The 26,489-nt window shown below is 40.7% G+C and overlaps 1 protein-coding gene across 2 annotated transcripts in view; it reads left to right on the top strand.

Annotated features, from left to right (window-relative positions):
* The first annotated feature begins 303 nt into the window (after positions 1 to 303).
* Positions 304 to 26,489, top strand: part of dagla (diacylglycerol lipase, alpha) — a 34,019-nt gene continuing 7,833 nt past the window's right edge. The window contains exons 1-17 of one of the 2 annotated variants that reach the window (XM_019867425.1): positions 304 to 1,002; positions 13,975 to 14,076; positions 15,216 to 15,427; positions 15,592 to 15,693; positions 16,106 to 16,244; positions 16,338 to 16,425; positions 16,858 to 16,992; positions 17,299 to 17,376; positions 19,301 to 19,425; positions 19,723 to 19,873; positions 21,997 to 22,080; positions 22,495 to 22,572; positions 22,696 to 22,776; positions 24,407 to 24,549; positions 25,798 to 25,866; positions 25,951 to 26,023; positions 26,171 to 26,379. In XM_019867425.1, coding sequence (XP_019722984.1) covers positions 13,982 to 14,076; positions 15,216 to 15,427; positions 15,592 to 15,693; positions 16,106 to 16,244; positions 16,338 to 16,425; positions 16,858 to 16,992; positions 17,299 to 17,376; positions 19,301 to 19,425; positions 19,723 to 19,873; positions 21,997 to 22,080; positions 22,495 to 22,572; positions 22,696 to 22,776; positions 24,407 to 24,549; positions 25,798 to 25,866; positions 25,951 to 26,023; positions 26,171 to 26,379 — 1,862 coding nt within the window. In that variant the 5' untranslated portion in view covers positions 304 to 1,002; positions 13,975 to 13,981. The remainder of the gene's footprint in view (positions 1,003 to 13,974; positions 14,077 to 15,215; positions 15,428 to 15,591; positions 15,694 to 16,105; positions 16,245 to 16,337; positions 16,426 to 16,857; positions 16,993 to 17,298; positions 17,377 to 19,300; positions 19,426 to 19,722; positions 19,874 to 21,996; positions 22,081 to 22,494; positions 22,573 to 22,695; positions 22,777 to 24,406; positions 24,550 to 25,797; positions 25,867 to 25,950; positions 26,024 to 26,170; positions 26,380 to 26,489) is intronic. The other variant, XM_019867426.1, reaches the window with a different exon arrangement.

The raw sequence follows: 26,489 nt of genomic DNA, 5'->3' as shown, positions 1-26,489 counted from the left end.
TTATGACTTGACAGGGATCCACGCCCAAATTACGTCGCACCGAAGGAGGGTTATGTGTCAAGAGAATTATTTTCGAGTTTCTTCATGATACAGTACATGAATGTTTCGCTGCGTTGTAATGTTCTCGCGGACTTGGCTTGCAAATCAAGTCATTGAGGCTCTGTTTCTTTTGATTATGATATAGCGTTTAATTGTAAATCAATAAGTTTATGAGACAAAAAAAAAAACAACGTTCCAATATTTCCTTGGTGTGAATGCGCGCTCTCTTGGATGGTACACATCTTGCCCAACCTGTTTCATCTTTGGAGCAGTAGCGGACTTCTTGATATTCACAAACCACAAGTGGCGCCCTTTCTCTGCAATATTTCACGAGTGCCTTCCGTATAAGAACCCAGTCAGGTATGCGTAATCAAAACGCCATACGTGATATGCGCAGCGGAACGCGGAAGGGGGATTGCATCCTCGTACGTAATTCAATGTAGATATTTATGGGCCGGGGGAAGCGCCCGCTTCTCGTGGAATGCTGCCTTATTTTGCCTGCTGTCGTTGCTGGGGTTCGGGAGTTGTCCCGCGACCGGTAGCACTTAGTCGCCACTGAGTACAACGTGACACGGGTTCATCCTTTTGCGAATGTCTTGTTCCGTGGATTCTATCTCAACCATTCCTAGCTGGGCTGGAGGAGAACGGAAAAGGAGCCGCGGCGAGTGACCTGCCACAGCCGAAGACGTGTTGCTCTGACAATCAACACTGAAGACGGCTGCAGATCCCCTCGACCCAATTACTTGACGTTTCCAGTTGCATTCATCTATGAGCTCGAGTGACAGCTGGTCGGTTGTCATAAAACCTTTCACTGAGGCGTTTGCTGACTTTCCCCTTCCTCCCGCATCTTTGAGTCGGTGTCGGGGAGAACGAGTCGAACGAGGCTTGTCTCCAGTCGGGGGGATATGGGCGAGCAAGCAGACCAGATGCAGTGGTTCGTGGCAAGGCAGCGTCAAAATTCAGGTGAGAAGTAGCGGTTATCGGACGAACACGCCTAAGTAAACCGACATCCACCTTTTCTGTCCGCGATTTGGCCTATCAGTCGGATAGCCCATCTTATTATTTTACTATTTATTTAGAACATATTAGTAGGCCACATCACAATTAGCTAGGCCCGCAGGATGGCATCATCACTGCAACGCGACGGCTTGTGATCATACACGTGTTTGTTGGATGCTGACACGCACGCACGCACGCGGATACTCGCGCCTGAATTCTTCCCCTCAATTACAAAATCGCATTGCTTAAAAATTGCTGTATATAACATGGAGCAGAGAATGTCACTGTCTTAATGATCACTCCACTAACGGGTCACTGTTTTGTTGATAGAAGGGGACTTAAACTCACGAAACCTGGGGTCGGCTGGACTGCATCAAATATTTGACCCCCCCCCCCCCAAAAAAAAAAGAATACAGATCCAACCTTTTCAATCTATCAAAAACAGTTCAGAAAATAAACCTGCTGTTAAGAGCTTCTCATGCCTATGCCAACCTTTCCCTTCTCGGCAGGTTTTTGAGAAAAACATGACTGGGGCTGGGTTTATAGATATATTTTCTTTCCTCATAGTGTCACTTCAGAATCACATTTCAACCAAGTGACTAACATATTCAATTTGCATTGGCTAACCTTTTGACAAAATCATCAGAAGTTGTCGTAAGCCTCAGCTATGGTCCATACAGTAAGTGCTAAAATACTGTACATGCTGCCCAGGGAACCGATTCGCACAGTGACTCAGCAAAATGGTGTATTTGCCAAATCATGCAGCCTACATGATCACTAAACTTTGTCAAGTAGGAGTGAGGCCACAAAATTGCATGCATCGGGCCTTAATTGGCCCACCGGACACATGTTTGAAACTCCCCCTGGTTTTAGTGTACCACAGTGCACAGTAATTCGTGAAAGAACTTTGAGACATTGATTGTTCATTTACTCATTAATTTTCTAATGGGCACAAATTCACAGTTTTGTATTTGTGTCTCTCAAGTATCTTTTATAATTAGATGTGCATGAAACACACTTGAATGTTACATACGCAAACTCAAACCGTTTGTATTCATACAAACTCTGATATGTACAACACAATGAACCACTCCGGCATTTACAAATACCCCTCCAGGAGGATAGTTTCCAACATCAGATGAGAAGAATGGCAGGATTCAAAATTTCCTTTGTAAGTTGACCATTTCAGATACTGTATATACTTTGAACGCATGAAGAAGCAAAGTGTCAATTCTTTAGCAGATTGATGCTCTCAAGCTATTCCCCTGCCATTTAGGTCCGAATAGTGTGTGTACACTTTGTTCAATGCTGTAACCACAGTCTTCAACCCTTGAGGAAAGTGGCCATCTCCAGGGTGACTCGACAAATATGTCTCTGTTTGGAAAAACGGTGCATATTTAAGAAAGTCATTAACTCTTTATTTTGATACCCTGATGCAACTCTTCGCTTTGCTCCATCTTGCTCACTTTTGAAAAGGAGTACATGTATACTATCCATTAACCTGTAAATGGATTTTCTGGTTAGTTTTCATTGTAAGACCATTTCAAGTATGTTTATCAAGGTTCCGTTTAAACATGACAAGTACCCCTAAAGAGAGAACTATTTTCAGACTGCACTGAGTGTAGCTCTACCATGTACGTTGTACCACTGTGGCTGGTACCACAATGAAAAGGGTGCAAAAAAGTAAAAGCAGCGGCATTCGGTTTATTCTCATGGTGTATTTGTATATTTTCTTCATGAAATATCACATTCATGCTATTTTGTTTTGCTATTTTGACAGGAACACAACAGATGTATACAAAGTAATCCAGGAAGAGAGAGGGAGTATTTATTGCAGATCTCGCAGTTCGTTGGTCAATCCGAAGATTTACAACAGTTTAATATTTGTGTTGGTACGCAAAGGGTAGCAACAACTTAATCTTCCTGAAAACCCTTGACATTTGTCATTGATAAGTGGTTTCGTCCACTAAAGGATTTTAAATACCCGCAAATACGTGACGGCACTGTTATTAACATCATGCTGTGTTGTTCCCTTAACTTAAGTTTTATTGTCTTTTATTAGGGGGAAGGAAATGTACTGTTAGATTTTTCTCGATTAGATAACTGTACAGTGAGAGCTGCTCCTGTTGTTACAATGATGGATAAATGATGTTATCGGTCATTTACTGGCTGCACTGAGAGTTTCTTGATTGGTTAACACGATGGAAAATTACATTAAACTTACTCATTGGGGCTAATGTTTGTTTTTCAATTGTGGATCCACTGGTTCAATTAAGTGGTTAGTATCTCTTAAGGATCTGTTTGCATTACCATGCATAAAAGGTGAGAACATTGTCATAGTTCACAGTGCAAGTCATACCATGTCAGATGACTACAGCTCTATGGTACGAGTTGTGGTACAGTGTCGCTCTGTGGATGTGAGTTGCAAGTGTGTGACCCCACCCTGCCCAGTGGGCCTTGCAGAAAGTCATGTGGTTTTGGAGCCAAGTCACAATTAGCTCCTTTTCAATGAAGTTATATTACATGTTATGCTTGTTTATGATGTTCAATGCAAAAAAATCCGTGGCTGCAGTCCTTGTGTCGGCACATTTCCAGTATCTGACCAGATACACATGATTTCACATGGTTTGTGGTTGACCGCTACAGACAGGTTGGCGGTTCACGTTTGCACCCCAGCACTGGCAAGCATCCGTATACACAAGCAGGCACATGCAAACACTAATGCATCGCCTGAAACACGAGAAAATGGAGAGGAAGGAGGTGAAAAGGATTGAGTGGGTGGCGGTGGGAGAAAAAGATGGAGAAAGAGGCAGAGGGAGAGTAGGAGTGAGTGGCACATGGCTTTCAGTCTAAAAAAAGATGAGCAGTGGTAAACCAAAACCAAAATCTGGCTTTGTTAGATAAGGAAGAGCAAGGCGAGAAGAGAAAATGTAGGTTTCCTCTGTGCCGAAAATGGTGCCGATGCACTCACTTGTTTCCATGCTCACAAATGTCCTCTAAAATATGAATAGTGAATGAGTGTGTGGGTAGGAAGGAGAAGGAGAGAGCACTAGGACAGGGACAAGTGAAGAATGGGAGGGAGGACTGGAGAAGGGAGGGTTTCCTTTGGATGGACAGCATGCTGCTGTCTTGTGATGGGTTGTGGAGAGACAGGCTGATTAGAAACAGCGAGAAGTGGATGTGAATGTGACGAAAGCTGAAGGGACTCTTAAAGCGGTGTCATTCCCACCCAACCCGAGATGAAAGTGAACGTAGAGGAGGTTGAAATTGGAACTGCATTGTGACCCGTCATGCCAATTCAGTGCAACCTCGCCACTCGAGCTCGACATTCTCTACACCGTCAGGGCACCCATGGAGATGTGACTGTGTGCCAGAGTCTCTTTTATATTAGCATTCGTACATCTAATATTCAATGTTATATCGCTGAATGATAAAAACAAGCCTCTTTCAACTGTATTTCATCTGAATATGTTGATCAATTCTGAAATAGAACACAGCAATATCCAGATGGCAGTTTGAATTACTCTTTTTTTTTTTAATATATGTGTCACCTTCTCTGTGGTTGTTGGTAGGTAAAGCCGTCCATCCATCCATCCATCCATCCATCCATCCATCCATCCATCCATCCATCCATCCATCCATCCATTTTCAGAAGACCGCTGATCTTGAACAGGTCGCGGGAGGGTGCTAGAGCCTTTCCCAGCTGACTTGGGGCAAAAAGGTGGACTACACCTTGAACTGGTTGCCAGTCAGTCACAGGGCACATATAGAAACGAACAATCATTCACACCCACATCCACACTGTCACTGAGTGGGAACTGATCCCACGTTGCTTGCACACAAGGCAGGCAAGTGTACCACTACACCATCAGTGACTCGTCGACAGCTTTAAAAAAAGGAAAAACAATAAAATACCGAGCAAAACTACTCATGTTGCTGTTCTTTTTTTTTCTTTAGTTTGGCTTATCACATAAATTGTAATAAAATAATAAAAGCGCTTGTAAAAATAAAAAGAGAGGCAACATTGGCTACTGTGATTCGCTGATGCTGAGCAACTTTGCCTTGATCTTGTTGTTGCTCCGTTTATAATGGGCTTCTGAATTCCTGTTTTCACAGAACTTTCCTTTGAAATTTTCGCCTGTATGCTGAACTACCTGCAAAACTGTACAAGTCCCAATTGGGCTCTGTATTACTCGCTCTCAACGTCTTTGCATCATCACGTTTTCTACAATTTACTATTAGCATCTTTTTTTCCCCCAATTTGTATTTTTTAATGCATTTTTTTTTTTTTTGTGCCAGACAACTTCAGTGTTCTAACTGACTCAAGCCAAAGTCAAACACAAAGAAAGAACAAACTTAGTTTATTTGTATCTCCTGTTTGGTCAAAATTGAAAATCAGAATGTTATTATTCTATGCAGAAAAAGCAAGGAAAGCCTGCAGTCTTCTCACATTATTTGTGTTTGTGAAACAGTAGCGACATCATTCATCAGGTGGACCTGGCATTTATCTTCCCCCAGTTACCGATAAGGTTTTTCGCCTGTTTGTTGTCCAACCAGTTCGTACGGTCTCTTAAGAGTGCATCTGTTTGCAAGACAAACAAAATTTTTTCTTTTGCCTTGTTACTTGAGCAATTGAGAGAGGAGAAATGATAGAGAGTAAGAGCCGAGGAGGCCTTTGTGCTACAGCTTGGCTTATTGCGAAGTTACGGGGAGGGGGAGGGGGAGGGGGGTCATCCCAGATCAACCTACTGTTTGTCAACTGGGCTGTACTGGTATGTTGACATTTTATGGCTTATATCTGACGTGCCTGTTAAGTTTGATATTGTGATAAGTTTGAATTTTGGTGATTTAAATTGCGGACCTTACTATTGAACAACTGTAAACTTTTAATAGACGTCCACAATTTGAACTTACTTGAACAGGGAAATAAAATGCACCCTCACTTTTGCTGTTTGTTTCAATGTACATGTCAAAGACAAAGCTATAAAGACAGACTGGGAGCCCTGTCATTGTTGTTGGGTCATGTGGTAGGGGTCAGGGCCTGGCACGCGGCCATACACTGCGTTGCACAAAGGCACTGATCACGTGCAGGGATGTGTACGTCTTTTCACAAAATGTACGCATGCCCTTTTGATTCTCCACGACTCAGATGATACTAACCCAGGCAGCATTGCTGCACAGAAAGTGTATGTCAGGTTTAAGAATATTTTTTTTCATTTCAGGGTACAAGTTTAGCATGATGTAAACCGTGCAAAAGCAGCTTCGGTTCAGGTACAGTAAAGAAACACAATTATTTTTCAGGAGGGTCTTTGCTACTGAAAGTTCCCTTACCACAAACAACGAATAAAATGTGCAAGTAGCACTAGTACCCGTGTTGTGGTCGTGTGCTTTTTTTGTGTCCTGCTAAAAGGCACAAATGACAAAGCTTCTGAATTAGACTGGCATCTCTCGGCTCGCAATCACTCCGTCGCTTTGGCCTAGAACGGGACTTGAACCGGGCAACCTCTGGTCAAATTCTTGCAGCCAAATCACCCATGGCAGAAATGAGCCAAAAGTCACAGAATGGCAGATGTGAAGGCCCTTGCATACCTAAATGCACTTAGTTTTCTTGAGACATACACTATAAATATTAGTCTTCTGTCCCCCGCCCCAGAGGTCAGAGCTGAATAGTTCTCCTCTGAAGAAAAATACAATTAGTAATGGACCAGAGCCTCTCCATGCTTGTGGAGTTCCATTGACTGTGATGAGATTAGAGTAGTGTGTCTTTTATGGGGAGCTGTCACTGTTGTAGCAGGTTGAATCGACTGTGCGGTTAGTTTGTTACAAATATATTACTTGAGGTCCTTTCAGCAGGATGTTGATATTTTGTGCCCTGCTGAGAGCTAAAGATTAATTTCAGAGCCATATGAAAAACCGATTAACCTAACAGCAGGTGATTATCGTATTATGTCAAGCTATTCTGGTCAGTTTTGCATTACATATCCTCTAATGTCTTTTACAATTACAGTATGTGATTAAAGAAATAATACCAAGAGATGATGGTCCTACATACAGTAACTTTCCTTTAGCCCACAGAATAGACCATGCTTGTTGTTATACTCACACACAGGTTAAGACTATGGTTTATGAAATTTGTCTTTAAAATTATTCTGGCAGAAAATGTAAGAAGTCACTTTGAGGTAGGGATAAAGGGATGAAGACTAAAATGTCACACTTGACATGCACAGGTAACACACTGGTAAAAAAATGTTGAGTTTGTGGTGGTGGTGAGAGGGTGTCCCAACGCTTGCTCACCTCATGCTTCATTACCACAATGACCGCGGATGGGGCAAGAACATTACACCATGGGGAGCGACTATTTGTCCTTCGGCAGCCCAGACCGAAGAAAACAAAGCAAGCAGCCGTAAAAAAGATGACGTAAAAGCATAATTTTTATTTTCACTCCTCGAGGCCATGTTTCCAAGCTGGTCAGTTGCACATCGCCAAATACTCCTCTCCCCCACGTCAGACAGTCACCCCACTGAACATGTGCAGGGTCAGTGTGAGAAACCTTTCATGCCATCTCTCGTTTTGACGAGTTCAACTCACCTTACATCGTGTGTGTGTGTGTGTGTGTGTGTGTGTGTGTGTGTGTGTGTGTGTGTGTGTGTGCGTGCGTGCGTGCGTGCGTGCGTGCGTGCGTGCGTGCGTGCGTGCGTGCGTGCGTGCGTGCGTGTGTGTGTGTGTTTTTTTTTTGTTATTCCCGTAGGCTGTGGTTGTAGGAGTGTTCTGCCCTCTACCTGTCTTTGAGTTTTATGTATTTGCCGTTTGACTGACTATTCAATATTTATTGGCTTTTTGAAGCTCCATTAATCATCTTGACTGCCTGGTCACATAGTAATTGAATTAAGTCTGGGTCTCAGTATCTCAGGCTGTTATTCTGTTGGGTATCGGGTAGTTTAGTTTTTTTTTTTTTTTTAATTAATTAATGAAGTCTGTCTGGTCCTCTGGTATTAGCATGACCAGGTTTTCTTATTAAGATATGGAAGAAAATAACATTTACAATGATGACTCGTGTTATGCTTGCAACGCAGCAAATCAATCAATGAGAAATATTCACGAATAAATGTATTGACAAAATGCAATAAATGTTAATAGCTGCAAATATCTCAATAATGTGGGCTGTCTATCTATTCTGTAAAAGCTGACATATATATGAAGAAGAATAAAGGGGGCGTGGAGTCACTTTGCTGTTTTATTTAATTGCACTAAATGGGCCATCAAATCACCAACACCTCAGCAAATCACAAGGCCTCCATCTTTCATTGTAGTTGTTCCGATGTCAAAACGTTAAATATTTAATGAGATTTTATACTCCACCAAAGGCTTAAATGTCCTGTATCATGCAAAATCATCTTTTTTGAGCTCTTCGCCGTGTTAAAATTCTAATTCCTCACCAAAAATCCCCCCAAAGTGGAGTTTTCCCCCATTTATGCATACCTGAGCATTCCTGCTCGTGCCTGCTCTCTCAGCACCAGGTCCGCCCAATCTAAGAAAACGATTGGTCTTACATGTGTAAGATTGAGTGAGCCTTCCCCATGCCCCCGCTGCAGATGGAAGCACACAACACTTTCTCAGAGGCGTTGGGGAGAAGAGCTGTAGATAAATCAAACCACTTCCCAAATGAAGGCATAATGTTATCATTGATTAATGCATTAACGTTAGATTCATGACAAGCGCGACATGACGTATTTTGTTGTATAAAAAAAATTAACTTACCGGTACTGTATTTGTTTCACCAGAAAGAGGACTTTTAGTATTGAATGTTTGCTAAGACACGTACACCTACAAAATTGAACACCAAATGTCATTCATTTGAGCTCTTTTCTTACCAATCAGAAACCTCCTGTAAACGTCTTCAGGGTCACTGCGGTGCTTTGTGCACTTCAAGTTTATGATCGGACTTTGGATAGAGGATGTAAGGCTCCACAATATGTTCTTCTCTCTTTATTACTAATTTACTGTCTTGTGGGCGCCAGGGGTCTTATGTCATTAGTTCGCTGTTGCGCCAAAGGCAAAATATAATCATATATGGGCTTCCAGTTAGGTGTAGAAAGCTTCAAATAGCCTGGTACAGGCCTTATGAATAATAAGCAAATCTTTTGGTGCCCTAAGACTTTCTTACGTTCGGTCCTGGACATAAATAAAAATATCGGTAGTGTGTTGAAAAAAAAAAAAAGATAATGTTTTTCGTTTTCAACTGTTCTCAAGTGTTAAAAAATGTCCCAGATGTGTATTTTATTGTGATCAAAATCATTATCCTTCCAGTAATTTGTTGAACAAAAAAAATTGAATTAGGGTAAAGCATTACGAGCAATCAGAAAAGGCACTCAGTCACTTGAGTCTTATCATACACAATTTGACATCTACTCCAGCATAAATGGAAGAATGTGCATTTAGATGCTTCCAGATCTGCTGAGAAGAAATGCTGATATTTTTCTGTTTTACACATCCCTGCTGAGTAGGTGGTGTTGCTAATACATTAATGCATTTGTTTCTTCCCATTCAAGTACTGAGGCGCCACGTTGCGTCCACTAAGTCTACACAGTAGTTGCTGCTGTATACTTTATTTTTTTATATTTTCAGACAGTCCCAAAATAACCCCGAACTCCAGATATGTTAATAAATGATCAATTTGTTTTCCTGCTTGACACGCTCATTCACAGGTGACATTCATCACGGCACGCCACAGGAAGTCATAACTACGACGTGGCCCGTGGCAAAAATGAGTTTGACACACCTGCGCTAGCCGCTCCGTCTCCCCACTCACGATATGACAACAAATGTATCAACAAGAATGCTTTGGGCTAGTATCATTACATTGTCGGCAAATATTTACACTAAACATTTATGGCACTCAAAGGCAATCAGAAATGTACAGTAAAACAAAACTGCACACTTCATTACATTGTACACAGTCACATTGTATATATTTTAAACTAGTATTGCTATCAGATATTTTGGATGGTATTGTTCCTCTGTATATAGTTAGTTTTATTATATTTTGTCTTTAATATATATTTTTTTGCCAATATCGGCTGATATGAAATACTTTGTGATATCGTTATACGTTTTACAGTCATATCTCCCAACCCTATGTTCCAAGCTCATTGTGACTATCATGCTTAGATTAATCGTCAAATCTGTTTTAATTCGCACTTCCATTTATTTTGAACAAATACTAGAATTATTTCATTTCATTTGGCACTTTTGTTGATTCAGTCCTAAATTCAAAGTGAGTGGGTGAGATGGTGTTTTATTTTGTCCTTTAACTCTCAATTGTTAAATCACTGTTCTGGCTTTTGTCAGATGTAAAAAAACAAAAAAAACAAAAACGTTTTATCTTATTGACATTTTATTTCTCCAAAGTATTAGTGATTTCGGTATCGGTGAGTACTTCAGAGTTGAGTATTTATACTGGTATCAGTCTGAAAAGAGTGGTATCAAGAGCCCTCGTATTTATAACATGCACAGTAACTAAGTCTGCACATCACTGTTAAAAGGTGTAATACTGTAATTTCTCTTCAGCGTGTAAATGTATAATAGAATACAATACATCTTTATTTGAAGCACCTTCTGATGTTGTTCGGCTGCTCATTCTATTTGGACAGGAGACCATGACTTGCAATATTTACCCACTCTTAGTTGTCAAAGCGCTCCCAAATAGCTTCCTTGCAGATGCCTGAGGTGCCCAAAAATGACTGACTCCACCTTGATTAAAGCCCCAATGTCCAGTTGCAGCGGAAAAGAAACAACCTCAAAGTTTAATGATGCCACCACCGTGGTTGGTATTTTGCTAATACGTACTGTAGAATTATCAACATTTTTGAAGAAGACATTCATTCATTCATTTTCCGATCCGCTTATCCTCACAAGGGTCGCGGGGGGTGCTGGAGCCTATCCCAGCTGTTGTCGGGCAGTAGGCTGGGGACACTCTGAACCAGTTGCCAGCCAATCGCAGGACACACAGAGACGAACTACCATCCGCGCTCACACTCACACCTAGGGACAATTTAGAATGTTCAATCAGCCTGCCATGCATGTTTTTGGAATGTGGGAGGAAACCGGAGAACATGCAAACTCCACACAGGGAGGCCGGACCTGGAATTGAACCCGGTACCTGTGAGGTCGACGCGCGAACCACTGGCCCTCCGGGCCGCCCTTGAAGAAGACATATTATGCTTTATTTTTTTCCACCAATTTAAAAAAGGCCAAGGACAATGGTGACCACCAGTGAATGCCAAACACAATTAACAAGATTATATCTCTCTTTATTTTTCGTGACGTTACTTTAGGTATTCAAAATGACTTAACAATATTTTCCGCATCCTGAGCATTTGGCTCGTACATGTATGGTCCAACATAAATCCTGCCAACAACCACCTCTTCCTCCAACTCTTCAAACACTTGCATCCCGTCAGATAAATTTGAAACATCGCTTTCCGAATTGATTTCTGACTGGCTTTTGTACACGTCCCATACTGAGCCCCACTATTGTTGTCTTTGAAGTGACGTCACACTTCTGGGGTTGTCGCTCGCCAGCATCTCACTTCGGGAAACAACTACGTTGTGGGATTTATGAAATAGAAATGATTGTTTCCATGTTTTATTTAATGTGTTTTGTTTAATTAATTTTACTTGTGACCTAAGTATTTCATTTGTGATTTTCTGAAATTAATTCACACTTCACCTTTAAAACACATTCCAAAATTTCATTTCAAAACAGGTCATGATTCACGGGTGAGACATTGTGCCGAGATGATGTTTGCAAGCTGAGCTGTGATTGGTCATTACCTGAGCCCTGAGTAATGTCATTTTCAGTCGACAGTAAGTTGCAAAATACCTTTTTAAATAATGAAGTTATCAAATTCATTACAGACAAATTATTTGACTGCTGAAAATTGCTAAAATAAGTTGAATATCTTTTTAACTGTTTATTATGCTAGCCGATGGCTAACAGTCATCCGGACGCCACGGACCAGTGGCGAGCTCATCAATACCTCACCACCTCATGAGTATGAGTTCACGTAACCCTTTGAAATTAGTTGTATGTCACTGCATATTTGCTACAGTGGTGATCAACTTAAGCCAGCTCACATTAGCACCTTTAACCGGATAATGATGCAGCTATCTCTTGGCATTTTAATTAGTATTATTAATTTTTAATGGCACCATGCCAAGGAAGACTTTATAATAACTGTGATGACTGTGCTATTTACGTTTGGAACAAGGCGGGTGCTGGCACTCTCTTAATGACTGAAAAATCATTGCGACAGACGGAACAATCAGTCTAAGTCTTTTGCTTGGCATTTCTCATCCTTTCATTTAATTATAAAACAAATAGGTTTTTGTTGTTTTTTCACGAAGCAAATTTCTCAACAGATATCCTGGAGTCGCTCACCATAAAGGCTAGCTCAGCCTGTGTGTGCATCATAAGGCCTGCATCAGCCTCTCTGTGGCTCCTCTCTTCCTTCCCTCTTCTTGTGGCTTTGCCATTTCAGTTTGTTTCAGCCCAGAGGCAACTCCAATAAACTCTGCTATGCTTTCCAACAAGAGAATGATCACGGTGATGTTAAGGAATCTTTTACATGTTACATGATACCCTCTAATATCAAAACAGGTTCGCTTTCGTTTGTTCACCAATAATAATAATAATAATAATACATTTCATTTATAAGCGCCTTTCAAGACACTCGAGGACACTTTACAACCAAAACAAGAAAAAAACCCGCTAAAAAAAGAATAATTGCAGGTGAGCAGCGGCAGCCAGACGCGCCAGCGTTCACTCTTATGGGTTTGTTATACCCTTTTCCCACTGAAACTAGTGGATAGTAGTGATCCGTGGCGATACGCAACCAATTGGCATATTGTCCCTTTCCGACTGATCAACAGAAGGCGATTCTGCGCCCCCCCCCTTTTACCACTTTGCAAGCATACACTTATTTGATATTGTTTAACACCAAGTAGAATATTTCTCAAAAGCCCATCTTGAACTTTGTTGTGTTATTGTCATTTTATGTTAAATGTTCTGTAAAGCACTTTGTTACAGCTGCAGCTATTGTGAAAATTTCTCTCTCTCTCTCTCTCTCTCTCTCTCTCTCTCTCTCTCTCTCTCTCTCTCTCTCTCTCTCTCTCTCTCTCTTTCTTTCTCTCTCTTTTTCTCTTTCTCTCTCTCTCTGTGCGTGCGTGCGTGCGTGCGTGTGTGTGTGTGTGTGTGTGTGTGTCAAGGAAAGGCACACGCATGCACTGGTGAGACACCAGGTGGTCACCTTACCTTAGTTGCCAAGACAGCATTCAAATGAACTAAATTGGATGTTAATGTTTCGCACGCTAGCCACAGCGGTTTTTCGTTAACAAAATGCAATTTAAAATTAATGCGACAATTAAGACACACATTCAACAAACTAAGGGCAACATAAACCCACTTAAATGGTATTACTGGTCAACAAATGTTTAATTTTTTTTTCAATCACATATGAAAGTTTTCCAGATGAATATTTGTTAATGATTCGGAATCTGCCAACCGTTTTTCTCTAGCACATCAGGCTTTTCCTATTGATTACAACGCATGGTAAAATCTACACTACGGAAGCTTTCTTAGGTCAAAGTTGAAACAAAAAATGAAAAGATCTCAAAGAAATCTGATATAATAGATTTTTTTTTAATCAGAATCAAAATTGCTTTTAGAAACACATAATTCCACCCCTGATTAAAATTTGCTGTTGAGCAGTGTAATGATTAATGACCCCATGATGGAAATAGTTCAGTATTGCTTGTCACAATACACCCTGGGTACCGAAGAGTGGCCGAAAAGTACTCAAACAACAGTGATTTATTTATTTATTCCTCCTTCCTTCCGAAGAAGCAAGAGCGCAAACATTTATTTCCCCCCCACAGGGCAGTGATGCCTGGTATGGTGATGTTTCGGCGGCGCTGGTCAGTCGGCAGTGATGACCTGGTGCTGCCTGCCCTCTTTCTGTTTTTGTTACACTGCATCTGGTGAGTTGCTTTCTGTCACAGAACACAAGGCTTGAAATAAGCGTTTTTACATTGCTGTTTGCAGGTCAAAATGTGTACTTTGCGCCTCAGTAATACACATGACTAGCAAAAACGGAGAATCAAACTCCGAGCCAACCGTCAAAACTAGTATTGCACTCTGTCCGTCGTCGCGTATGAAAGAGAGTCGCCAACTCTCATCTTTCACATCAAGGAGCCCGTGCATGATTGTCAATTAGTCTCTGACTGCACATAGCCGAAGTGACTGATGGCTGTTAGAGCACACGAGAAGGAGAGAGATGACAGATACATGACAGCAGGAAATGGAGACATGCTGTATATGGACACATTCGAGCTTTATGGACAATACAAAGGCAAGGACAACAAAAAAAAAATCAAGGAAAAAATATATGATATTGCTGAAGCGGTAAGCAATTGCTGCTTGGTGCCAGATGGAGACTGCATTGTCGCAGTGTCATTCCTTCCTGAGAGAATCTTCATCAAAGCAGGGCAGATAATGTCCAAATGAAAAAAAAAAACAAACTCCTCTAAGCAGAGCCACTTGATTTTTCTCATTGTCGGTCTTAACTATACAAAATTGATCTGAGTGCTGTTTTCCTCCCTTTTTGTTTTACGTATTTTAATGTGTATTTTGTTGTGTTTTGTGTTTTTAAGTGCTTCAGTGTTGCTGAAAAAGTTAAAAGCTTAAATTATAAAAACGTTCAATTGAAAATAGTTGGGTTTTTTTGGATTTTACTTTGTTTAGCTCTATTTAAACAAAGGAATAAAATTACATTATAGCAGAGCTTTCTTTGCTTCTAGACAAAAAAAAAAAGTTTGCTGCTCTACACTGTGAATTTAAGAAATAAAAGTAGTTGACTCCATAAAAAAAGAGAACCGATTCATTCATCATATTGTCACATTTTTATTGTTTAATAAAGCCCTTGTTTCATTTTTCTGGGATAAACCTACAAAAAAAGCAACCACAAAGTTAGATAGTTACGGTACTTCTCCGATGAAGTCTTTAATTTGCAAAACTACACTGCAATGCAAAAAACATAATTCGAGCCTTGGAACTTTTTTTTTTTTTCTGGCACAGTTTTTCTCCCCACTACATGATTTTACTGTGTTGTTATGTTCAGGCTGGTAGTTCTCTCCGTGGTTTTGTTCGGCCTTCCCTATGGCTCTGACCAGTCCTGTTCTATAACACTGGTGGACCATGGCCGAGGGTACATGGGCATCTTGGTCAGCTGTCTTATCTGTGAGAGTGCCATCATGTGGTTAAGTATGAGAGGTAGCATCCTGTACACACAGCCCAGGGAAGCTGTGCAATACGTCATCTATATCCGACTAGGTAAGATGCCTCACTTTTAATCCAGGATATATTTGTACGTTATTTATTGACTTTCTGGTTCTGTGGTATAGTTTCAGTTTCAAGAATTCAAAAATAAGGAGAAATGTTTTTTGTTTTTTTGCTCATATTGATTATCCTCCTGAACCTTTTCTCTCTCTCTCCAGCCATTCTTCTAGTAGAGCTTGTGTATGCAGTCGTGGGAATTGCCTGGCTTGTTCAGTATTACCAACCATGCTCTGATGTGACTGCCAAAAACCTAGCTTTGGGTGAGTCAAACACAGGCTTTAGGTAGATCACTTGTGAGAATGTTAAAATGGTACCATCATATCCTACAGGCATGAATAATATTTAGTCTTTTGCCATCTGCTGCAGTCATCAACACATATCTTTTTGTATGCAGAACTTAGATTATAAAAAAATGTTTCATCCAAGTGCATTAACACGGTTGGTCAACCCAAAACACGGTGACCTGTTTTTATTTTAACAAATTCACGATTTTTGGGGGGGTTGTGAACGGATGTTATTCACTCGAACTTGATAACTCAACTGTATTTGATTAGTGTTTCTATCCACTTGAATGAATGATGATTCATAAAATGCCCGGTGAAATACATTGTGCTCCTCCACATGCAATTCTAGTTTGGTTTGAAATGTAAGTATTGTTCTGTTGTGTTTTAGGGATTGTTGCATGCAACTGGCTAGTGATATTCAGCGTCTGCATTACGCTTATGTGCACTTTTGATCCTACCGGTCGGACATTTGTCAAACTGAAAGCAACTCGCCGGCGTCAACGAAACCTTACAACATACACACTAAGGTACAAACAAACCTCATTTTTTGGGCGCACACATGAACAGCCACACGCCGATTATCATTTTTTTCCTTATTAACAAATTTCCTCCGCATTTAGACACCGACTTGAAGAAGGCCAGGCCAGCAGCTGGAGCAGGAGACTGAAATTCTTTATGTGTTGCACAAGAGCCCAGGACACACAATCAGTGAGCCACCTTAATTCATTTTTTTTGAAATAGACCTGCTTTTGGAATATGCAGTATAAAGTGAGCCCTAAGTATACCAAGGTAACGCTATACCATGTTTCAAGGTTACAAATGACACGCAATGAAGTACTGTACCTTAAAATTCAGGCTGCCAAACTTGTCCAACAAAAAAAAAAATTGTGCATCTCTCTTTCTCTCTCTCTCTCTCTCTCTCTCTCTCTCTCTCTCTCTCTCTCTCTCTGTCTGTGTGTATGTATGGATGTATGTATGTATATACCTGTATATACACACGCACACACTATATTTAACCATATTCAAGACACAATGAACTCTGATAAACCAAGGACCCCCCACACTATATCCATATTTAAGTTTGTCAGAGATACTGTACATAGCACACCATGCCCTCACATCTGCTGCTGTCTTCTGCAGGATGCATATTCAGAGGTGGCAAGCCTTTTTGCAGAGTTCTTCAGAGACCTAGACATTGTGCCGAGTGATATCATTGCTGGCTTGGTACTCCTCCGTCAGACACAGAGATCTAAAAGATCATCTATCCTGGACCAGGTATTCAATTTTTGTTTAATATGTTCCTTTTAAGGGAAAACATATGCATTTTTTTCTCCGTGATGCTCATCAGCCCATAAACACGGTTTAAAAAAACAACAAAAAAACCCATCAACTGTATTCCCGGAGTCAGCACTTCATCACCGAGCTGCCAATAATGCTTGTCATGTAGTGTGTGCATCTGTTTAAATGGCGCATGTAGCAGACACGTTGGCATACGAGAAAATAAAAAGGCACTTTTCCAAGCTAGCTGTGTTAATGCTTCATTTGAAACAAGATTGTTCAGCTTTTTTTTTCTCTCCACAGGGCAACAACGATATTTTAGCCTTCCTGTCCGGGATGCCTGTCACTCGGAACACTAGATATCTGGACCTTAAGAACTCGGTAAGTCCTTTGGTATGTCTATGATGAATAGATGAAGCCAAAGCTGAAAATCATATTTTCATTCACACTGTCCATCTATGTATGGACCTTTACACGTTTTCCCTTGTTCACTATCCTGGGTGTAAGGCACCAATGTCAAATGGTTTCAGACGACTCAGGAATTTCTTCTGATGTAATATCAGAGGTCTAACATAGACAAAAGGTCACATACCGCGACTCGAGTCTCAACACACCAGATTCACCGCCCATGCTCCTTTATGTTGAAAGTGCTGCGTTACCGACATCATGCCATCATCTTAATGATGCAAGTGTGAACATGAGTGACATTGGGACACTGCAATATCCTCTTTTGCCGAGTTTTGTCCGAAAGGCATGGCTGAATCAACCCCTCCGCTGTTAGGCTTCTGATGCTCGAATTTACTCGCCATGCATCTTGTATAAAGAAATACTTGACTTATGCAATTTTCAGGAGTAAAAAGTAAATATTTTGTCTGGAATAAATTTGATGACATTTTACTTCTACAGCACTTTTCATACAGAAAAATGCAACTCATAGTTCAAAATATAATATAAAAAGAGGACCCCCCCCCCCAACATACACAGATATATATCTCCTTAAGCATCCCTGCACGCGCGCACACACACACACACACACACACACACAGGGCCAGAAACTCGTTTACAATTAACACCTTTGAAAACGCATTTACCAATTGCTTTAGACATCATGTGCTCAGAACTCAGGTAGAATCCAATCATGGCTTATAGGAAGTTCAAAGTTGAGACTTTATTGGTCATTACCTGATCCCTGAGCATTTGTGATGTCATTTGGAGTCGACACCAAGTGGCAAAATGTGTTGTCAATGGTATACATGAAAAATCATTACGCTATTAAATTCATTCTAGACAAAATATTCACTTCTTACTGCTGAAATTGGCAAAATTAGTCAAGTATCTATCCCTTTAAGTTACTGCATCACAAAAAACTTAATATGCTCTATTCATGCTTATTTTTATAGGTTTTCCCAGTGATGAATTCACTTTCACTTGTTACGAACAAAAATGGAGTAAAAACGTATCCAAAGATGCAATACAAAATGTTTCATTAGGGGTGTTCACACGGCAACTTTTACTCCGGTGTAGCACCGGGGCTACCCCCCAGAGAGCGTTCACACGTACAATGTTATACCAGTGTAGCCCCTGAAAACAGCTTAAACCGGAGCAAATTTAACCCTGCTCAGGAGGTGGTTTAAAAATTTACTCCGGAGTAAATGCTAGTTTGCGGGGCTGCACCGATAAAAAATGGGACGTGTGAACGCTACAGGGGTAGACTTGCTACGCGTGAGAAGAGTTGATTACATACGGGAATTGCATAACTTGCATCCTGGGTATCTTTCTCTCTCTCTTTCATCCTTTTACGGTGTCTGATAGACCACAGCATTGATTTGTCTGGAGAAGTATAAACCGTGGTTTTTCGATATGTCACAAACAAGGCGGGGAAAAGGAAGTACACTTTACGCATGCACTTGTTTTATTTCCGTATTATCGTATTGCACTGCCGCAGAAACTGCCGTGTGAACGCAAGTGGGGCTGCACCTGGGTTAACATGCTTCTCTTGAGTAAGCAGCTTTGTACGTGTGAACGCTCCACAAAATTTACACCGGTGTGAGATGTATAGCAACAAAATACTGTACATCAGTGCAGCACCGATGCAAATGTGTGCCGTGTGAACACCCCTATTAATTATGATGCCAAAACAAACAGTTTGGTCTTTCAAGAAAATAATTTGGTTGGCCTAGAAGACCACTCGCAAAGAATTGAGATACAGAAAATGTTTTTTTTTTCAGATTTATTCACTTGGCGTGATATTTTTCTTTCCTTGTGTATTGTGGCTTAAATGCGTATCTGTATCCTTCTCTCCCAGACTGAGATGGGCATGTATAAGGATGTGTGCTACTACATGCTCTTTGCTCTCGCTGCGTATGGTTGGCCCATGTACCTGATGAGAAAACCAGCCTGCGGACTGTGCCGCCTCGTTAGCACCTGCCCGTAAGCACTCAAACATACACCTTCACAGTTTTGATCACATTTTGTTTTATGAGTCTCATGTGGCACTTTAGAAAGGATCACATTTTCTCATCCATCAGCACTTGCTAAATGGTAATCCGTTGAGATTGTGGCACTCGTCTAAGACCCGCTCACTACAAGCAATGTTGAACTAATCACGTTCTTACAGAGTATGTAATGGGATTATGTATTTTATATACGCTACACAACAGTTCATTTTGGGCCCACTTAATGTTTTATAGTGTCTTTATGTCTGTTTTCCCCTTCCTCTGCCCCCAGGTGCACATCAATGTCTGGCTCACGTTTGTCCCAGTCAGTGACAGTGGAGGAGGACAATTGTTGCGGTTGTAATGTTTTGGCCATACGCAGACAATTCTTGGACCGGGATCTGAAGCAGGTTCACATAGTCTACACTTCCTGCCATGATGCAGTGAGTATTCTATCGCCAAAGCAGTTGTAGGTGTTGGAGGGTGTACTTCCTCAGTTATGCCAAAGGCTATTTTTGTGGGGCAGTTTATGAACAGGTTCAAAAAAGGAAGCACCTAGCCAAGCGGTCACAGCCTTTGCAAACATTAGTGAACTAATGGGTCGTCTAGTGCTCACCGAATTTGAGTGTGGTACCTCTTAGACATTCCTTGTTGTAAATTGAACATTTAGACGTATTCAAGTAAAATGGAGTTTAGGACCAACTCGGGCATGGAAAGCACATGGCACGCATTGTTAAAGACCGGGGTCGCTGATGGCTGAGCTGGATAGCATGTAATAGTTTCCACCGTTCTGCTGACTCAATTGCACAGTTCTAAACTTCATCTGGTATTAACGTCACTAAAACTGTGCTGGGGTATTCATGGCAGTTTCTGTGGCCGAGCAGCTGCATAAACGCCTTACATCACACAATGTCACGCATTGGATGGAATAATGTGAAGCATGCCATCACTAGACGCTGTCACAGTGGAAACTAATTTTGAGGAGTGACATATCAGGCTTCGCTACAAGACTGATGAGAACATTACAACTAAGGAAGGAAGATTTTACAATCTCCATTTCTAACAGCCTGCGTTCTCACAAGATTTGGAGCAAAGACATGTACAACGTTTTAAGTTAAAGTGGGCATTGAATTGAGCATGTTAATGTAATGTTATGTATACAGCGATGGTTGTTTTAAAGTGCTCTATAAATACAGTTGAGTTGAGTTGTCCGGCTATTGCAGATGAAAACTGCTGGTTCTGCGTTTTGGGGAAAATCTGGAAAGATTAGAAACTTACTATAATTTACGGTGATGTTTACCAAGGTCACTGTTGCATAAATATGTCATTACTTCTACTCAACTCGTGTCCATCTCCTACTTCTGAACTCTTACCTTCACTGGTCAACTCCATCCTATGAGGCTTAGTACTTTCAGATCTGAAAAACGGCTTGTCATCAGTAACATGAATTCCCAATTTTGATTTTCTGTAATTATCTTTACTGTCTCGCCTGCACTAATGACTCTCATTGTCACCACCTCATCTGAAGAATATCTATCTATCTATCTATCTATCTATCTATCTATCTATCTATCTATCTATCTATGTAGAGAGAGAGACACACACACACACACACACACACACACACACACACACACACACACACACACACACACACATATTGGGTGGGTGTATTGCTTGTCTCAGACACCTTTTAAAATGAGAAATCAGCTGTGCTTGGTTACAGAAGATCATTATGCAGTAGGAAAGGAAACCTGTGAGTCTTGTTTGATGCTTTTTGAGCAGATTCCTACTCTTTCTGATACAATGCCTGCCCCCCCTACACACACACACACACACACACACACACACACACACACACACACACACACACACACACACACACACACACACATTGGTGTAATAGAACAATTGCAGTTAAAAATGACACCCAACTAGTTCAATTTTGTGTGATGTCAGGTTTTATAGCCTGAGGGAGCCTGAAATTAGGTGTAGGCTCAAGCGTCCAAATTTTGTCATGATACTATTTTGTTGAAGCGGTGCAATATTAATGGCTTTATTATCTATTGGATTAGCTGTTATTTGTATCTGTTTTGATGACACTTTGCTCACTTGTTTAGTTGCTGAGAGATGGAAGAGTTGTGCAGTCTCAGTGGGTGTCGCAGTCCTCTGAGACTGCGTTTTGTCACACATTTGTTGATGAATTGTCATGAACTGAGTCTCAAGATGCCGAGAAAAAAAAACACACACACACACACTTTTGGACTGTAAATGCTCATATTTTCTCATACAGATTTTAGCCTGAAGGTCAGTCTGGCTAAAGGGTTGGAAATGATTACCATGAAGTGCGTTTGTCATTGACGGTGTATCGATTCTGTTCTTTCGATGTGTTGTAGCCATGTGACACTTTACACATCATTCATTTCAGTTTCATTGAAGCTAAACTTAATCTCTCACGTGACACATCCAAATCTTACCACCACCCCAGTTTTATCCTTGGGATGATTCTCACCTATTATCCATTTATACAGTACATTCTGCTGTCTTCTATCCATTTTCCATCCAGGTTTATGAGACTCCATTTTTTGTGGCAGTGGATCATGAAAAGAAGAAGGTGGTCATCAGTATCAGAGGGACATTATCGCTAAAGGTGAATTTCATCTTTGCACAGCAAGACGCTCGACTTCTATCACCTCGAAACCTGTGTTGGGCCCCATCTTCTCTCATAGCCTCATCCGCACTGAGGTTCAAGGCAGTGTTCACAAACTCCTACACTGTGCAGGCACAGTACCAAAGCAGCACTCAGATATAAATGTCCTGTCTATTGTTTACGTAACACTAAAGGGAAGCTTGCATTGCAGTATTTAAGGCTATGATTGAAACGTCAGAGATCAGTCATGGCTGTGACAAATGACAAAATACTTTTCTCAGAAACCTCAAATTCTATAAAACTCTTCATTTTCATTTTAGCATAGAATGTTTTTTTTTCATGAATGTTGTACTTTTTACTTTTAGCCACCTTTTCTCTGTTTATTTTGACCTGTTTTCTTGTGTGTGGCAACAGGATGCGTTGACTGATTTGTCTGGGGATTCTGAGCGTTTACCTGTGGAGGAACAGCATGGGACCTGGCTTGGTCATAAGGTCAGAGAGAAATGATATAATAGTACATTGGCTCTGCAGTCGCTCTCTTTTAAGAAGAGCTCAATGCAGCAGAATTCTTGTTCTTAGTCGGACCACTTAATGCTTCTTTCTCTTTTCTCTTAGGGGATGGTTTACTCAGCAGAGTACATTAAGAAGAAACTGGAGCAGGAAATGATATTGTCACAAGCTTTTGGAAGAGACTTGGTACATGGACACATTCACACTCTTTGTCTAGATCAGGGGCACTCTGGGACCTCATTGTCCTATTGTTGCAAAATCGTGACTCAGTTTGACAGAGGTTAAAAACAATATTTTGTTTGTTTCAAGTATAGCCTCTGAAAACACATGCAGTAATATTTTTAAACACCGTTTAAAATGAGTTTGATGGACCTTCAAAAGCATAGCGGTAGCTATGACGTCCGCCAGCCAAAGGCTGAGTTGAACGCACTTGTTTACAGAGTTAATTAGTTGCTCGAAAACACATTTCCTGTCCCTTCCTTATGATATTCCGCGTGGGACCTCTGTACTGTACCTTGTAAAAAAAAAATTACATTTTTATATTGGCTGTCTTCAACCCACCCAAAATGGATCTGCTACCCACTTTTGTGTTCCGACCCACCAGTCGAGAACCACTGGTCTAGAGGATGAAAGGATGAATAGACGTATCTAATGTATATCGTAATATGAGTATCTTATATGGGGTTATACTTAGAGCGTAATATTACCATAGTAAACAAGGATAATTTTGTAACTATTGCTCAAGTAGCTGCAGTATATGGGCTGAAATATGTGCCACCAGAAACTGTTATTTGAATAATTTGTATTTAGTGGAAGGCGCAAGCATGTAAACAGAGGAGCTAGGAGCGAGGACCTAGGAGCGTGCAATTAGAAGAATGAGATGAGCCCTTGGCCTACTGTTTGAAAGAAATTCAAGCCCACTTTTTCTGAATGATATCATCGTGCTAAGGCAAGTATTAGCCAATTCTTTTCACCTCACATGATGGCACTATTTAGGAAAAGTGGGCTCGAATATACTATTTGAAACAATACTGCCTATCGATATGGGTTGTGCACCGTTTCTAGTGGCTAGAGATTCCAGACACCTAGATTTTAAATCTAGCCCTAGGTGTCAGTAATCTCTAGCGTATGTAATTCAATGCAGCAGGACATTAGGTTTAAAGAAAGGAAAAAAACTGAAAACACATTGCCTACGGGGCTTTGTTGTGATATGTTCATAAGTATGAATAGTCCTTTCCTCTATTTGAAAGGAAGCCCCATTTCATTCCTGCCTGACCCGTTGATTTATACCAATAATGTTAAGGAGCTGCTTAGGAGATCCAACTGTCTGGAGAGCCCCATGTCATACACTCAAAAATGATGATGCTTATTAGCTGAAGAGGATATCTATGTGTGTCTGCGATTGGTTGCTATTCCTGAAGTACAGGTTGTCTGTCACAGCTAATTTAAATCTGAATTAAGAGAACTGGATATACTGAAAGTGAAAATATGTATACCAGTAGTTGCATTTTCAGTGACCATCAAATATACCGTAGTTTCAGAGAACATAATTTTATGTCCCCTGTCAAGTTTATTTTGACTTCAGTTCCAGACTAATAAATCAAATTTCAAGTTGGACAATTGAGATTCAGCTTTTCAGTACCATGTGTCAAACAATAGAATTCAATTAATGGCATTTAAATTCATTTTTTCAATGCAATTATTCAAGTTGAGCTATTCAAATTCAAATATAAACAATTCAAATTAAATTTCTGGGAGCACATACTTCATCCCATAGCAGTGTGCCAGTGTGATGATACGGGCCATCTTTCAACAGAACAAGGGCACCATGCATTATGGACTGGTGATAGTAGGCCATTCTCTTGGTGCTGGTACTGCTGCTATTCTTTCCTTCCTGCTGAGACCTCAGTATCCCACACTTCACTGCTACTCTTACTCCCCACCTGGTGGCCTTCTTAGGTAAATTTGTCCTTTTTTCACTCACACACACACACACACACACACACACACACACACACACACACACACACACACACACACACACGCACGTGCGAACTATTTTGTACCCCTCTGTTAAAGAAAGACAAAATCATCATCATCATAAAAGAAAGGCAATGATGATATTAAAATTTTACTGGTTCAACAGTATAAATTAAAAAAAAAAAAACTCATGAAGGAGGCCTGGACAAAAGTGATGGTTCTCTTCACTTCATATTTTGGTGTGCTATCTTTTGAGGCAGTTACTTGGCTGCTTACTTTCAGTGAGACTTTTGTACCTCTCAGCAGGTGTTTTGGTCCACTCTTCATAGGCCAGCTGCTCCAGTTGTCATTCCCAGGTTTGAAGGATCAAATGTTTCTGTTCCTTTCACAGTTGCTCAATAGAATTTAGATCCAGGCCTGTAGAAGACCACATTAGAATATTCCACTGTTTGCTCTTAGCCATTCGTGTCTCTTTTTAGTTGTGTGCTAACGTCAAGCCCTGGTTAAGAAACAAGAGGAACAAAGCAGCTCTATGGAATTGTCTCTCAATTCAACTTTATTTATAGAGCACTTTAATAACAATGACAACCGCATTCAAATCTCTGTATTTAAAGTAAAAATCAGACGTAGAACATCAAAGACTGCTCAACCCCCAGAGTAGCCTTTGATTTGTGGGTCTCAAAAATCTGCCAACATTTTCCTTGTAGGAAGCTGTGTTTTAGCACCCTAATAAAAACCATAATAAGGTAAATAAAAAGAAATGATACCTTTTAAAGTGCAAAATAACAGTTTACTTCAGTACATTTACATAATTTTTTTAAAATTCAGTGTACGGTGAAAACGGAGTCCGGAATGGATTGCTTTTACAGAGTGCTAATAATGGAGATTTTGGATGTACACGTATAGAATTTTATTTATGTATTTATTTATTTTTTGCGGGGGGGGGGGTATCAGACCGATATCAATATCGGATCGGGACACACCTATATATTTCCCGAAATCAAGTCAAGCCCGGAAAAAAAACTTGTCCTCATCCTCGCTATCAGGTTTTTAATACTTAGCCTTACTCACTGATTTTTCATGTGACACAACGCAAAAGCCTTGGTAGAAGTCTGTTATTTTGAAGTGCATTTGATTCAATTTGATAAATGTTGATTTGGAGTAAACGGTGTGTCCAACCAAATTCTCCTCTATTTTTCAACCTGATTGACTCTTCTTTTCAACCAGTGAGGATGCCATGGAATACTCCAAAGAGTTTGTCACCTCTGTTGTATTAGGAAAAGATCTGGTACCAAGGTATCTCCTTCACTTGTACATTGTAAATGCACTCCTTAGAATCCTGAACTTGTCACAGAGTCAACCATTGCTGTTGTCTCCTAGGCTGGGCCTGTCTCAGCTGGAGGGGTTCCGTCGCCATTTGCTAGAAGTTCTACAAAAAAGTAACAAGCCAAAGGTAAGCCTCTTCCTGTAACACCTGTACAGGACCTTAAATGCAACAATGGTTTGCAAACACTATTTCACTTACTGTATAATGCTTCTGCTGAAAACAAAACAAGGCATTTTGCCTCAAAGCAGAGATAATGTGCTTTTATTGCCACAGTGGAGGATCATTGTGGGAGGCACCAAATGCATCCCAAAGTCGGAGCTTCCACTTGAGGAGGAGGATCCTCCATCTCAGCAAGCAGCACCCCCCAGCAGTCGTCTGTGGCTCCACCCCAGTGACCTCAGCATCGCCCTCTCAGCCTCGACCCCCCTCTACCCTCCTGGCCGGATCATCCACGTGGTGCACAACCATCCTCCAGAGACCTGGTAAGAAGGCTGGTTTCAGAGCTGCATACTTCTTTCTCTTTTTTTTTTTTTTTTTTTTGTCAAAATGGGGGCCACCCCGTTCGGGGGTTTTTTTTTTTTTTTTTTTTTTT

This window comes from Hippocampus comes, unplaced genomic scaffold (genome assembly GCF_001891065.2).
Source record: "Hippocampus comes isolate QL1 unplaced genomic scaffold, H_comes_QL1_v1.1 scaffold2, whole genome shotgun sequence".
NCBI lineage: Eukaryota > Metazoa > Chordata > Actinopteri > Syngnathiformes > Syngnathidae > Hippocampus > Hippocampus comes.
Note: the sequence above shows the minus strand (reverse complement) of the source record. Positions and strands in the feature narration are given on the sequence as shown.